The following is a 13,971-nucleotide window of genomic DNA, read 5'->3' as shown; positions in this document are numbered from 1 at the left end:
GATACACCTGATCCTCTTCCGGCACCAGGTGTCCAGGATCTTATATCCAGAGTCATAGGTATTAATTTGTTCTGGGACAAGGGCGTTTTAGGAAATAACTCCACCTTCAGACCAATACATTGATTTATTTTTTTGCCATGTCTAATTTACATGTTTTAATGTGGGGTTATCTGTTTCCTTTGACATCAATTTAGTGTCCCACTTGCATATTAACTCTCCTGCTATCTCCTACCATGTGTAGTCCAATTTATGCCCAAGAGGGGATACCACCTCCCTCATAGAAAAGCAATAAGCCTCAACTGGGCCACTCAGTGGTATCTTTTGAAATCTAGTAATTTCAGACCTCACAGTTTGTAACTCCGTCAAATTTTCCATGGTGGGGGGTGGGGGCATGGTCAGGCGAAGGGCTTAGACAGACGTGTTTTGATTGCACTCTCTGTGAAGAGTATCAAAAAAAACAGTTAAAATCTTAAAATTAAGAATTCCTTCACTAAAAAGTGGACAAAATAAGTACTAAGAAACCAAGGCAGCCGAGAACAAAAATCTAGGAAGTTTTTACTTAGCCAGGAACGAAAGCCTGAAAGGGAGCAGCATAAGAGTGGCCTCAGGACCGGTGAACCCTGACAGAGCTGGGGAGTCAGGACAAGAAGTAAATATTATCCTGGAAAAAATGGAAGACTTGAGCAATCGATTTGCAGGAGTCAAAAAGGTAATGAGAGACATGACTGAAAGGAAGACTGAAATTTAAAAAATTGTTGAAGACTTAATGGAAAGAATGAACCAAGCAGATGTGGACTTGGTAAAAAACAAAAGATGAGTTAAAAGCTTTGAAAAAGATGCAAAGAAATGGGAATTGGACAGACACATGGAGAAATTTAGCAAACAAAATAATGTTTGAATTATCGGACTGAAAGAAGGAGTCGAGGGAAGAGATCGGGTGAACTTCTTTGAAACATGGATCCCAAGAGTACTGAAAGAAGACAAATTCAGAGAAAAATTTCAGATTGAAAGGGCTCACCAGACCCTGAGACTTAGGAAAGCCAGCAATCAGCGAGCACAACTGGTCCTGGTAAGACTTGCTGGGAACAGGAGACAATTCTGGGAGCAGCATATGAATAGTCTAAGCAAAATAATGGTCCGCTCGAGATTGACCATGAAAAAGTGCTATTTTTTCAAGATCTTAGTCCTGCTTTGATTAAGCAAAGGAAGGAGTTTGATGATGTAAAAAGACAATTGCATTCCAAAAACTTGAAATATTCAACGATACACCCCGCAACTCTGAGGGTTGAAGTAGAAGAAGGTAATCGACGATTTTTCAAGACTAAAAAGGAGGTGCAAGATTTCCTGTGAGGTTTACGAAAAAAATAAGGTTGCCAAAGAAGACTGTTTACAATGGGACTAAGTAAATGTTTTTTTAAAAACCATCTTGTAATTATTGCTGAAAAGTCAATTTTATTGAAATGTTCACGGAGAGCTCAGAAAAGAATGAAAACTTAGGAAAAGTAGTAGCAGGGTGGAGGCTCCAGTCTAAGAGGGAGAATGGTGCCTGGAGAAGAGTATTGGCATGCACACATACATATATATAAAAAATGGCACTAAAGGGGGGGGGGGGTTCTTCTTCCTTGAAGGATTTTGCAGGGTTTTTTTGTGGGCTTTTGGGGTTTCCTGTTTAAGTCACCATCAGGGCAGGGACATTAAAGGGGAAACATCACTATTAGTGAAACAATCGAAAAGGTTTTATTGTTAAACAATATTTGTTTTTAAAAATCAATATGGATAAAATGCTAAAATTTATTAGTCTTAATGTTAATGGGATAAACAGGGTGGTGAAAAAGATAATGTCTTGGTACACCTAAAAAAAATTAAAGGCAGATATAGTCTTTCTACAAGAAATGCATCTTACTAAATCGGAACATGCTAAATTAAAAAGAGCATGGGTGAGACAAGTAATATCATCTTCATTTGGCTCAAAACCAAGAGGAGTAGTGATTTTAATTAATAAGATTATGCCAATAATAATAATAGAAGAGACACTGACTGACCAAGTGAGGAGATTTATAAAATTTTAAAATTTATGTTGAATTCTGGACTTTTAAGAATATCTAAGCACCAACTTATGACGATGCAGCCTTTATTGAAGGATATCTTTGTAAAAACAGCAAAGGGAAGACAAAATATACTGATCAAAAGAGATTTCAATTTCTGTCTATATCGAAACTAGATAAATCCGCCAGAACAGTAACAAGGACAAAAACTGCAAAATCAACCCTATCGTTTATGAAGAATTTAAATTTGATTGATATATGGAGGCAGCTTAACCCCGTAGAAAGAGACTATTCATTCTACTGAAAGGTACATTATTCACATACAAAGATTGATTTGTTTTTAATGTCTTCCCAGTTAAAAATTAGAGTGGTATAAATGGAGTATTTGGTGAGACTTTTATCAGATCATTTGCCATTAACTTTAACTATGACGATAATGAAAAACCATCTATAGATGATGTCTCAATGCTACTCTGTTGAAAAGGAAAGACAGAACTATTTTACTTGAGGACAAATTATTTCTTATACAAAAATTCTTCAGAGAAAACATGCTGCAGAGTTGGATGCTTTAGATGAAGATGTAACGAGACTGGAAAAAGAATATCAAAGAACAGGGTTACAAGAAAAATATAGATTATTAGAGAATAAAAAATTGAGAGTTAACACATTACAAACATAGAATGGAAAAATTATATTAAAAACTAAACAATAATATGAATTAGGAATGCGACATTATATTTTGTATTGTATATAGACATATTTTAAAGGAGATCATTTGTGGTAGTTTTTTTTCGTGTAGGCCATATACAAACACTTCAAAACAAACCTCATTTATAATGCTAGAGCTCTGCTCAAGCCAGACAGTCCCAGGTTCCATGTGCCTTTGCAAAAACTTTGAAAGATGCCTATAAGGTGTTCACAAGAAGGTGTTAATTGGACATGTTGTGGACTAATGGAATATTGTTTTGGAAAGCAACAGATGAACAAACTCAGAAGATCAGGTCCGGAGCTGCAGTCTGTCTGAGTGCAGTTGGCTGTTCTAAGAAGTCATATGGTTTTTTTCTGAGAGAGAGAGAGAGAGAGAACATTCAGTTCTATAGTTCAGCAGCAGCAGCTGGGACTGGAACAGGACAAGCTGGCAAAGATGTGGAAAACCCCATTTTGAAAATGGGTTTTGAGTTCTTAGTTCAGCCTGGTCAAAGCCCTTGTGATCCAAACAAGAGGAGAGGACTGGCTGCATAACGTTTCACTTGAAATAAGTGAAACAGAAAAGAAACTCTGTAGTGACCTGAAAGAAGAGGTTATCATCTGGAAAACCCTGATGGGGCAAGTTTCTTCAGCAAGACACTGAAGTGGCTGATCAAAAGGGATCAGTTGTGGGTGTCCAATGAGCAACAAATCTCTCTCTGAAAACCGACAAGAACCTTCCTGAGCAGCAACCATTTACCTTTCAAGCACCAAAGCCTGGTGAAATTCATAAATGTTAAATTTTGTGCACAGTATAATAATTGTCTGATACCAGTGAACTTGGAAGTGAGAAATGAGATTTGGGTGAATCAAATAAATTTTTTTGAACCTGTATACACATTACATACACGTGCGCTTAGAATTAAAAGGGGGTTAATAGTAAAAAGTTAAAGTTTGATCCTGTTTTCATGTTTAAAGATAATTAAAAGCAACTTTTGTGAAAGTAACCATTTGTCTTGGTGAATTTCTATTGCTGCTGGGTTTGGGATCCTCTGGGCTCATAACAGGAGAACGGGCTTTTGTTCCCTCAAATTATTTAAACGTCTCTTTCCTTAGCCTACAAACCCTCACCCTGCTGTCCTGCCTAACTTGAAATCCTGTCCCCAACCATACTAGTTTAAACCCCCATTTTGTTATTTGTTCCATAAGTGATGGAAAATGAACTGAAGGATCAGCACTTTGAAGTTTAATTTGAGGAAATTCAAACTTTGTTCCCTCCATACCTTGAGTAAACTGGGGCTGTTCACCATTATATAAAAATCCAACTCCCTCCAATTCTTCATACATTATTTCTTCCTCTTCCTCTTCCTCCTCTTCATTTTTATTCTTCTTCTTTTTCTTCTTCCTCTTCTTCATTTGATGATGGAATTGGTTTTGATTGTTTGCGAGCCATTTGCTTAGTCCTGATCTGACTAGCAATGCTAGCAGACCCAGGCTTGGCTGGCTCAATGACATCAATTCAGTTGTGCACATGCACAAGCTTGTGCATGAACATTTGTTCTTGCGATGTTTGCAGTTCTGAACTTCAGCGCCATCTTCCCCAGCTCCCCAGAGAAGCGGCGCTGGAGTTACATTAATTTTTTCCATTGCACTTCGAGTCAATCTCAGAGGGAGAGGAGCTCGTTCCAAAGCTCTGTTAATAAGTAGCCCCCATTCCTTCAGACGTACTAATCTCTTTAATAGTTGTTTTCTTTGAAGTTTGAGTTTTTGATTTCTTGGTAGCCATTGTAGTTAATTTCAGAACAAGTCTGAATATTGTAATTTTTTTAAAAGATTTTTTAATTCAGATTTTAATTGATTCTGCTGGGAGAGACATTTCCATGGCTCCAACCTACACCATCATGCCATGCCCCCCTCTATCTCTCTCCTGTATGTTTCTTCATTGCCGTTTGTGATTCTGCCAACTGTGGTGTCATCAGTAAACTTGTAGATAGCACTGGGATTGTGCCTGGCCACACAGCATGAATGTATAATGAACGGAACAGTGGACTAAGCACGTGTGCATAGGGTGTGCCTATGTTGATAATCATTGAGGAAGAGACATTGCTTCCAATTCGTACTGGTCTTCCGATGAGAAAATCAAGGATTCAGTTGCAGAGTAGAATATAGAGGCCCAGAGTTTGCAACTTCTTGACCAGCACTGAGGGAATAAATGGTAGTGAAGGCTGAGCTGTAGTTGATGAAGAGCAACTGTATGTATAATTTGCTGTTTTCGAGGTGTTCGAGAGTTGAATGGAGAGTCCGTGATATTGCATCTGCTGTGGAGCAATTGTGTTGATAGGTGATTGCAATGGCCAGCTTCTCAAAGCATTTTATCACAGTAGGAGTTAATGCTTTCGGGCCAATGGTCATTGAGACAGCTTACACTATTCTTTTTAGGCTCTGGGATGATTGATGCCCTTTTGATACTTATTCAATAAAGATTCATGCATCTCTACCTTGAATACTCAAGGACTCTGCTTACTCAGTCATTTGAAAAAGAGTTCCAAAGTTAGTTGTATGTCTTCTATTTTAAATGGAAAAAAATGGTTGCAGAAGGGCAAAACTGAAGACCAGACAATGGTGTTCTCCTTCTTACGTGTTGAATTAATGTATTAAAGTTTCAGAAGCGAGAAAAAAAAATGGACACTGATAAATCATATCTTTGTATAATGCCTAAATGTATTTTAAGAAATCCCGCTTCCTAGTTTGTTTTGGTCAGTAACATGTTTTATCCTTGAAGAATGTCAAGTAGAAAATTTAATGTGGGCTCAGTGCATTATTGGAAATTAAACATACAATGTTGGAAACACTGGCACTTAATCATGCACTTAAAAATGTACACACAGATTAGCAGAAAAACAAAGGGTTAAGTTAGTCATGAAGGGAAAGAAATAGTCTCTCTCCCTCTCTCTCTTTAAGGTGGGAGTTTGGGCAAGGGAGTATAAAGTGAACACTTCAGAATTTTTTGCATTTTGACTGAGATTTCACTGCTCACTGTAGTCGAGAATTCCAAATAGTCTTCACCCTCTTATTGAAAGCATTTTAGTCCAGAATGGCTAACCCTCTATGTAGCCATAGGGAGTTCTAATTTGGACTTTGTCGCAGTACACAAGAAGTGCAAGAAAATTGTTGCTTCACCTGGAAATATATTTTCTCAAGGGAAGAAAAAAACAAAAGCTGCTGGAGGTACTCAGAAGGTCAGACAGCATCTGGTTGAAGGAAAGGTAGGATGAATGTCCTGCGTCAGGACATTTTGTGTCCCTGGATAGTTGGAAGAAGGACAAAAATGTACTCCAGCATCTGCATGGAAGGTGTCACAAGACAGGGAGCCCTCTATGCCGTAGTCTATGGAAGATGAAACCAATTTGAAGACCCAACACATTTTGAAGTAACCAGAGAAATGATTTTGCAAAATACAGAACATTTCAATATTTCATTTCTACACAGTTGTTAGTTATAGTGACACAAAACAGTATCCTTCATGGTGCTTACTCGTGCAGTATTTTTTGAAAGTTGCACAGTATTTTTATAATTTTTCCAACACACCCAGGAAGTTTAAAGTTGATGCAGCAAATGAGGACGAGGTGTCTTTGAACAGATTATAGGACAAGAGGCTCTAGTGAGTAGGGAAGCAAGGCCCCAAGCCTGGGAACCAGGGCCCCAGTGAATAGAAAGTGAGCACAGGAAACAAGAAGCTAGTTGAAATAAGGTTCATTTCATCAGGATTTCTGAACATGTGGAAAAGGGATTATTGGCACTTTACAGGCCTACATTGTAGACAGGACTGAAAAGTTCACTAGCATGGTTCCTGAGATTAATGGATTGATATAAGAAAAACATTAATAAGAGTTGGATAAATGTTCAATGGAGTATCTAAGGGTAAAAAAAGTGATTGGTTGAATGATTACTTAGAGCACGTTTCCCTCGTCGGTGTATCTCAAACCATCGAACCATGTGGAATAATTTCAGACATTTAAGATGGAGTGGAGGAGTTTCTGCTCTGAGGCCTGTAAGCTTCTGAAATTCTATACACTTAAGTCATTGAATATATTGAAGATTCAAGTAAGTAGTAGATAGACATGAAAACTATGAGGGATTCAAGAGTTACAGAAAGGGGTGAGAAAATGGAGTTGAGGCTAATATTTCAATAGTCGTTATTTTAATGATTGGTTGGAACAGGGTTGAGGACAGATGGATCTGTTACACCAATTTCTTATGTTCACATGATAAATCTTGTAAAGTGGCTAGGAACAAATTGCTACATTAAATGTTCTTTAAAGTGTTGTAGACGCTAACTTGCATTTAATTAGCATTTATTTATATTTGTCTGTACCTTTTTTAGATCAACTTCTCCAAGTTAGTTTTTCCTTTCTGATGCTTTATAGTCTCAGTTAATTGTTGCCTTTCTCATGCTGCTTTATGCTTTTTTGAAAACAGCAGCTTGTGTGAACCAGCGACCCGACCTCTTTGGCTGCGCCGTTGCGCAGGTGGGAGTCATGGATATGCTCAAATTTCATAAGTTTACAATTGGGCATGCCTGGACTACTGACTTTGGCTGTTCAGAATGTAAGGAGCAGTTTGAATACCTAATCAAGTAAGTTGTCCGTGGAATCTTTCTAAAGTACGCTTAAATTCCAGGAACTCTAATATGCAAGCCTTTTGGGCCAAGAATCAAGTCCACTCACTGGCCCAGGCTAATTACCTATCACCTCAGCAACCAGAACTCGACCATTAATCTTGGGTTTACAGAATTTAAAAGGGAAATTAGCCATGCTGCTTATCTCCAACACTTTTTCTTGCCATTATAAAACAAGCTCATCTCTTTCAGCAGACAAATAATGACGGATAGCTACATGGAGATCACTACAGAATTAGAATCCACAATGAAGTGAATAAAAGCATATAGAGCCAACTTCTTTTTACCTCTTTCAGTCATAGAAAGTAAATCACTAAGAATGAAGCGATTCACAAGTCTTACAAGTCACAATGTAAACTGGAAGTTAACAAAAATAATTTGAATACTCAATACATTTTTAGATACACAGGAAAAGGAGGTAAGAAACTGCTTCCTGCATGATGCTTACTCACTCAGATCTTAACTATTTCTACGTTTTACCTGTTTAGATTTAATTAAACTGATACCTCCAGATGAGTTCTGCCTGCCCTACATCTGAATCTGTCAAGCCACATGTTAATCTGCATAATTGCTTAGCAGGATCAAAATAATGCACAAAGTGAAAAAATATGACATACAAGTGACAGGGAGAAAGGCACAGAACATTTGCTCCATGTATCACACTCGTCCAACAAAAGTTTGGTATGCAACAGTCATTTCAATAGAACTTGTTCATCAGGACTTGATGAATTCAGTCTAAGGAGTACAAGCTTGGATAGTTGATGCTTGCAGCATTTTTTCAGAACCAGTAGAAACTATGCTTTGGATTCAGCTGAAATTGATCTTCCATAATAATTGTTATGGCCACATTTTTGCCAACTTTCAGCAATTGCTTTTAAGTTTGGTATAATAGACAGGTCTTGGGTCTCCATAGATGACATGTACATTATAACAGACCTAACAAATGATCACATTTTGCAAACCTGAGTCTTAATGGGGTTGTGTGGTCTCCCAGTTGTGAAATAAATAACCTATCACCTTCCCCCCACTCCCTCCCCACAACTCACACTCTCCAGGTCTCTACATCTACTGGTGCCTAACCTTTTATCCAGAATTCCAAAAACAGGCAACCTCCAAAATCAGGCATTTTTTTCTATAGATGACATCTGCTCATGAAAGATGGAGTTTGGCACCAAACATGATCTGACGCAACCCTACCTCAACTCCCACGTATCCCATCACGTTCTGCTACTTTTTAAGAGCCTCTGAATCGCCTATACTGATGCCCATCCAGTATTGCGGTCCATTCAGTCCCCCCCCGGCAGCTCAATGGCCATCGTCGCTACCCATAATCCCCCACACAGCTGAAACCATTGTACCAGTGCCAATGCAGGGGAACCAAGAAAGGGGCCATTCTCCTGGCACTGGTACAGCGGGGGGGCGAGGAGAGCAGTGCAACTTGGTCGGGCGAGGGGGAGAGACAGCGGTGCGACTCAGTCGGGCGAGAGGAGGGGGAGAGACGGTAGCACAACTTGGGAGGGGGTGGGGGGGTGAAGATGGCAGAGTGACTCGGGAGGGGGTTGGAATTTGGCAGCATGACTTGGAGGGGGTGGAGATAGCAGTGCGACTCTGAAGGGGTTGGGGCGGGCTTAAAGGGACAGAAATCAAAATGATTCCAAACTCCGAAAGATTCCGAACAGCAGGTGTCCAGTCCTGACAATTCCAGATAAAAAGTTAAGCATCTGTCGTTAGTTGCTCATTAATGATGGATTTCCAGAGTATTGTAAAAGTAAATCTTAAAGTTAGCAACCGTGTTGGTCATGTTTTAGCAATCATGAAATGACATAATATTTTGACATTAATAATTATGCTATTATTCTATTAATCAGGATATTAAATTTTGGGAATAAAGCTAATTTTAACATGAAAACTGAACTTTCAAATGCTTCAGCTTGGTTTATTAGGTGGGTTTGGATCAGTTTTAAAACTAAGAACATAATCCTTGAACCGATCAGTAAGTTATAGATATACAAGCCTGAGTCAGCCTTAGAATTTTGCATTTGTATTATCTGTTATCATATATTTTGGCTTCCAAAAATTTCGACAGTATAAAAAATTAAAATGTTAAGAGTGGCACAGTTAGCGTAGCAGTTAGAGAAAAGTTGTTACAGCACCGGCAACCAGGGTTCGAATCCGGCTCTGGTTTCCTCCCACCCTTCAAAAGCCTACTGGGTTGTAGGTTATAACTGGAGGCACGGGGTCATGCTGTATGTCTAATTTTTTTTAATTAAGTGTAAATATTTGAATAAATAAAGTTGTAGAAAATGAAAACCAAAAGAATTATTATTAATCAATGAATGCCAGGTACGTATATGGTCATTGAAAACCCAAATACTGAGATGGCAACAGGGGAAGCAGGGATCCAGAGGTAGAAGAGCATATGGGAAGCAGAAGCATGAATATCTAAATGAGGTGTCAGCCTGCTGAAATTGTAGATTCCTATACTCGATAATAATGGAGCCCCCTCCACCCACTCCCACATACAATTGGATAAGATAGAAATGCTTGTATCTACCTTCAATTCAAATTGCCAAAGACATCGTCCATCTCTGCATCCAGGTCCCAACCGCATTAAATCAATTCAATTCATTCTTGATTAACAGTATATAAAGCTATCAAAGATTATGGAGAGAAGGCAGGATATAAGGGATTATGCAGTAAGGGAGGGGAGTTAGGCTGAGTGGGAAAATGGATCAGCTCATGATGAAATGGCCTGCTTCTGCTCCTTTTATATCTATCCATCTATATTTATTTATTTCATATACCGTGACTGTGATAGGAATCTAAAATGTAAAAATGAATCCGTTTTACGTTCTAAATACAAAATTTCGGTGAGTTTTAGTGCTTTGCCCATTGGATAATGTCTGCAGAGCTTGCAGGCGCCTCAGATTGAAGAGACTGCCATCCGTGCGGTACCGGATGTAAACAGCGTCTTCATTGTTGGGGTCTTTCATGGCTTGGTTCAGCATCATGCTGAAGAAGATTGAAAAGAGGGTTGGTGCCAGAACACAGCCTTGCTTCACGCCATTGTTAATGGAGAAGGGTTCAGAGAGCTCATTGCTGTATCTGACCCGACCTTGTTGGTTTTCGTGCAATTGGATAATCATGTTGAGGAACTTTGGGGGACATCCGATGCGCTCTAGTATTTGCCAAAGCCCTTTCCTGCTCACAAGAGAAACTTGTCCGTGAACTACTCTTTGCAGACGATGCCGCTTTAGTTGCCCATTCAGAGCCAGCTCTTCAGCGCTTGACGTCCTGCTTTGCGGAAACTGCCAAAATGTTTGGCCTGGAAGTCAGCCTGAAGAAAACTGAGGTCCTCCATCAGCCAGCTCCCCACCATGATTACCAGCCCCCCCACATCTCCATCGGGCACACAAAACTCAAAACGGTCAACCAGTTTACCTATCTCGGCTGCACCATTTCATCAGATGCAAGGATCGACAATGAGATAGACAACAGACTCGCCAAGGCAAATAGCGCCTTTGGAAGACTACACAAAAGAGTCTGGAAAAACAACCAACTGAAAAACCTCACAAAGATAAGCGTATACAGAGCCGTTGTCATACCCACACTCCTGTTCGGCTCTGAATCATGGGTCCTCTACCGGCATCACCTACGGCTCCTAGAACGCTTCCACCAGCGTTGTCTCCGCTCCATCCTCAACATCCATTGGAGCGCTTACATCCCTAACGTCGAAGTACTCGAGATGGCAGAGGTCGACAGCATCGAGTCCACGCTGCTGAAGATCCAGCTGCGCTGGATGGGTCACGTCTCCAGAATGGAGGACCATCGCCTTCCCAAGATCGTGTTATATGGCGAGCTCTCCACTGGCCACCGTGACAGAGGTGCACCAAAGAAAAGGTACAAGGACTGCCTAAAGAAATCTCTTGGTGCCTGCCACATTGACCACCGCCAGTGGGCTGATATCGCCTCAAACCGTGCATCTTGGCGCCTCACAGTTTGGCGGGCAGCAACCTCCTTTGAAGAAGACCGCAGAGCCTACCTCACTGACAAAAGGCAAAGGAGGAAAAACCCAACACCCATCCCCAACCAACCAATTTTCCCCTGCAACCGCTGCAATCGTGTCTGCCTGTCCCGCATCGGACTTGTCAGCCACAAACGAGTCTGCAGCTGACGTGGACTTTTTACCCCCTCCATAAATCTTCGTCCGCGAAGCCAAGCCAAAGAATGTCTGCAGAATAGGCATTCTCCTACCAGATGTTTATGAATTTTTTTTCTTGTTCTGAAATTTTTAACAACTGTGCGCATTCTGTTTAGAAATGTTAATATTAAGCGGTAAAATAATTTGACCACCCTTGAACGTGTGATCATAATAATGGCACTTGAAGCTGGATTCTTTCTTCCATTGAGTAATATTTCTGTGAAGTTATACTAAATTTAGATAAAAGATTTTTAAAAAAAGTATAATATTTATTGAATGATTAAGATTTTGTTTTCTTTTTAGATACTCTCCACTTCACAATATTAAGATGCCGCAAGGTGAAGTTAATCAGTATCCTGCAATGTTGCTGATGACTGCAGATCACGACGATCGCGTTGTTCCTCTCCACTCTATGAAGTTTATAGCTACTCTGCAGCATGTTGTTGGTCAGAGTCCAAATCAGATTAACCCACTGTTCATCTATGTTGATACCAAGGCAGGACACGGTGCTGGAAAACCAACAGCCAAAGTCATTCAGGAGGTTTCCGATATGTATGCTTTCATTGCACAAACATTACAACTGGAATGGATCGATTGAAATAGACATTGTTAACGTTGCAATTAATTGGTCTTGTGAAAAGAATTAAAAACTTGTAGACAAATTTAGGATAGAATTCATTCAAGAAATGAGCTACCAAAACAAAATAGTGTGTGTTATGAAGCTGAATAGAATTTTCAGACCTCAGTAGTGCAATTAGTAATACGAAATAAGTGATATAGTTGAAAGGTTGACACTTAGCATGGTGGTTCTCGTTACACCCTCCTCACCCTCAAGTCAATTAAGAATGGATAATAAATGCTGCTGGCCTTTCCAACAATACTCACATCCAGTGGAGGAACAAGAGCATATTTTGACAAATTAGTGAAACATCATGATTCCAATGGTTATTTATTTTACTAAAGGGAATTCGTCATTGTTATTAGTCAGTTTATTTGTGCTTGTGTTTTTACTTTTATGGCATTTTGACATTATTAGGTATCCCCTCAGATTTTAAATAATTGGTATGGAACAGATCACAGTACAAGGTATCAATGCATAAATAAAACAAAGCAAATAACATCAGTGATTGTTAATTCGAATCATTGTTTTCTGCAGTTCAGAAAAGCAATTGAAACAATGTAGCTGCTTAAAATTAATTTAAAATGGGGTTCTGTTTGAACTTACATGACTTTCATACTTACTTAGACATGATGAGTAAAAATAAACCATTTAGTGTTTAAAATTCTCCTCCAGTATCTTGGATAATATTCCCTACTAATTGAAATTTCCTTTGTAGCTTTACAGAATAGCCTGTTTTGGTGCCTTATGACACTATTTAGTCCCACTCAAAAGCTTGAAAGTTATCACAATGAGCAAAAGTTTGAATCTTAGGCTGATCTTGGAAATTGAATTGTTCTACATCATTTAGGTTTTCTGGGTTCTTGATCAAAGGGAGCCTGATAGAATACACTTTGGTTTTTCCATCACTGCAGTTCTTTTTTCAAAGCTTGCGTGCAATTTTGCAACGAGGATCTGATCATTTCCAATGCATTTAGAAAATCACATGCTGTATCCTAGTGGTAGTAAATGTTGCTAACACAAAGATTTTTTTAAGTGTAAGTAGTGTAAAGAAATAAAGCATGAATTATGAATTATTTTCTTATCTTCTGAGCTACGTGTCACAAAGTCTGAAATCATTCAAACTACAAACTCAATTCCATTTTCAGTTCTATTCAGTCAGTCAGATGTTTACTTTGTGATTCGTTGAATTGGATTTGACTGTTATCTAATTTTACCTCATCATTATTAATGAAAACATAATTAATTACTCATCAAATATTATTTGAAATATGTCACTTTATGTACATGAAAAATAAATTGCAATTTATAACACATTTTTGCTTTCTTTCCGAATTTACTGGTTATAATTATGTGTATTTCCTTTTAGTTTGTATTCTGCATCCTCTACACTCAGGAATAAACTTGCCTTGGTAATGCAGAGAACTGCTGTAACTGCATGTTTTTGGTATCGATTGCTAAGACGGTCATTTTCTCCCCTACCATACTCCAGCCACTTACTTTGGCTGATATAGGTTTTCCACAGGTGTTAGATGATCTGATCTACTGATAACTTGTGCAGGTTTTTATTTGAGTCTGGATATATGTGATTCTAGGTAATAAGAGCACATAGACTAATGGAGATCTCAGTTGAAGTGAACTTTAGCAAATTCTGGCATGAGGAACCAGGTACAATTTTCTGTAAAATGACAGTTCAGGGTTGCTGGTGTCAATTTGATCAGTTGTCAAATGTCAGGTACCA

General features: G+C 39.0%; 1 protein-coding gene across 1 annotated transcript in view; it reads left to right on the top strand.

Annotated features, from left to right (window-relative positions):
- The window catches only part of LOC138737042 (prolyl endopeptidase-like), a gene marked incomplete at its 5' end in the record, with an annotated part of 185,595 nt that extends 172,049 nt beyond the window's left edge, over positions 1-13,546 (top strand). Inside the window, 2 exons of the mRNA XM_069887466.1 lie at positions 7,212-7,368; positions 11,915-13,546. Coding sequence (XP_069743567.1) covers positions 7,212-7,368; positions 11,915-12,209 — 452 coding nt within the window. The remainder of the gene's footprint in view (positions 1-7,211; positions 7,369-11,914) is intronic.
- Positions 13,547-13,971: the final 425 nt, after the last annotated feature.

This window comes from Narcine bancroftii, chromosome 6, assembly GCF_036971445.1.
Source record: "Narcine bancroftii isolate sNarBan1 chromosome 6, sNarBan1.hap1, whole genome shotgun sequence".
NCBI classification, from domain to species: domain Eukaryota; kingdom Metazoa; phylum Chordata; class Chondrichthyes; order Torpediniformes; family Narcinidae; genus Narcine; species Narcine bancroftii.
Note: the sequence above shows the minus strand (reverse complement) of the source record. Positions and strands in the feature narration are given on the sequence as shown.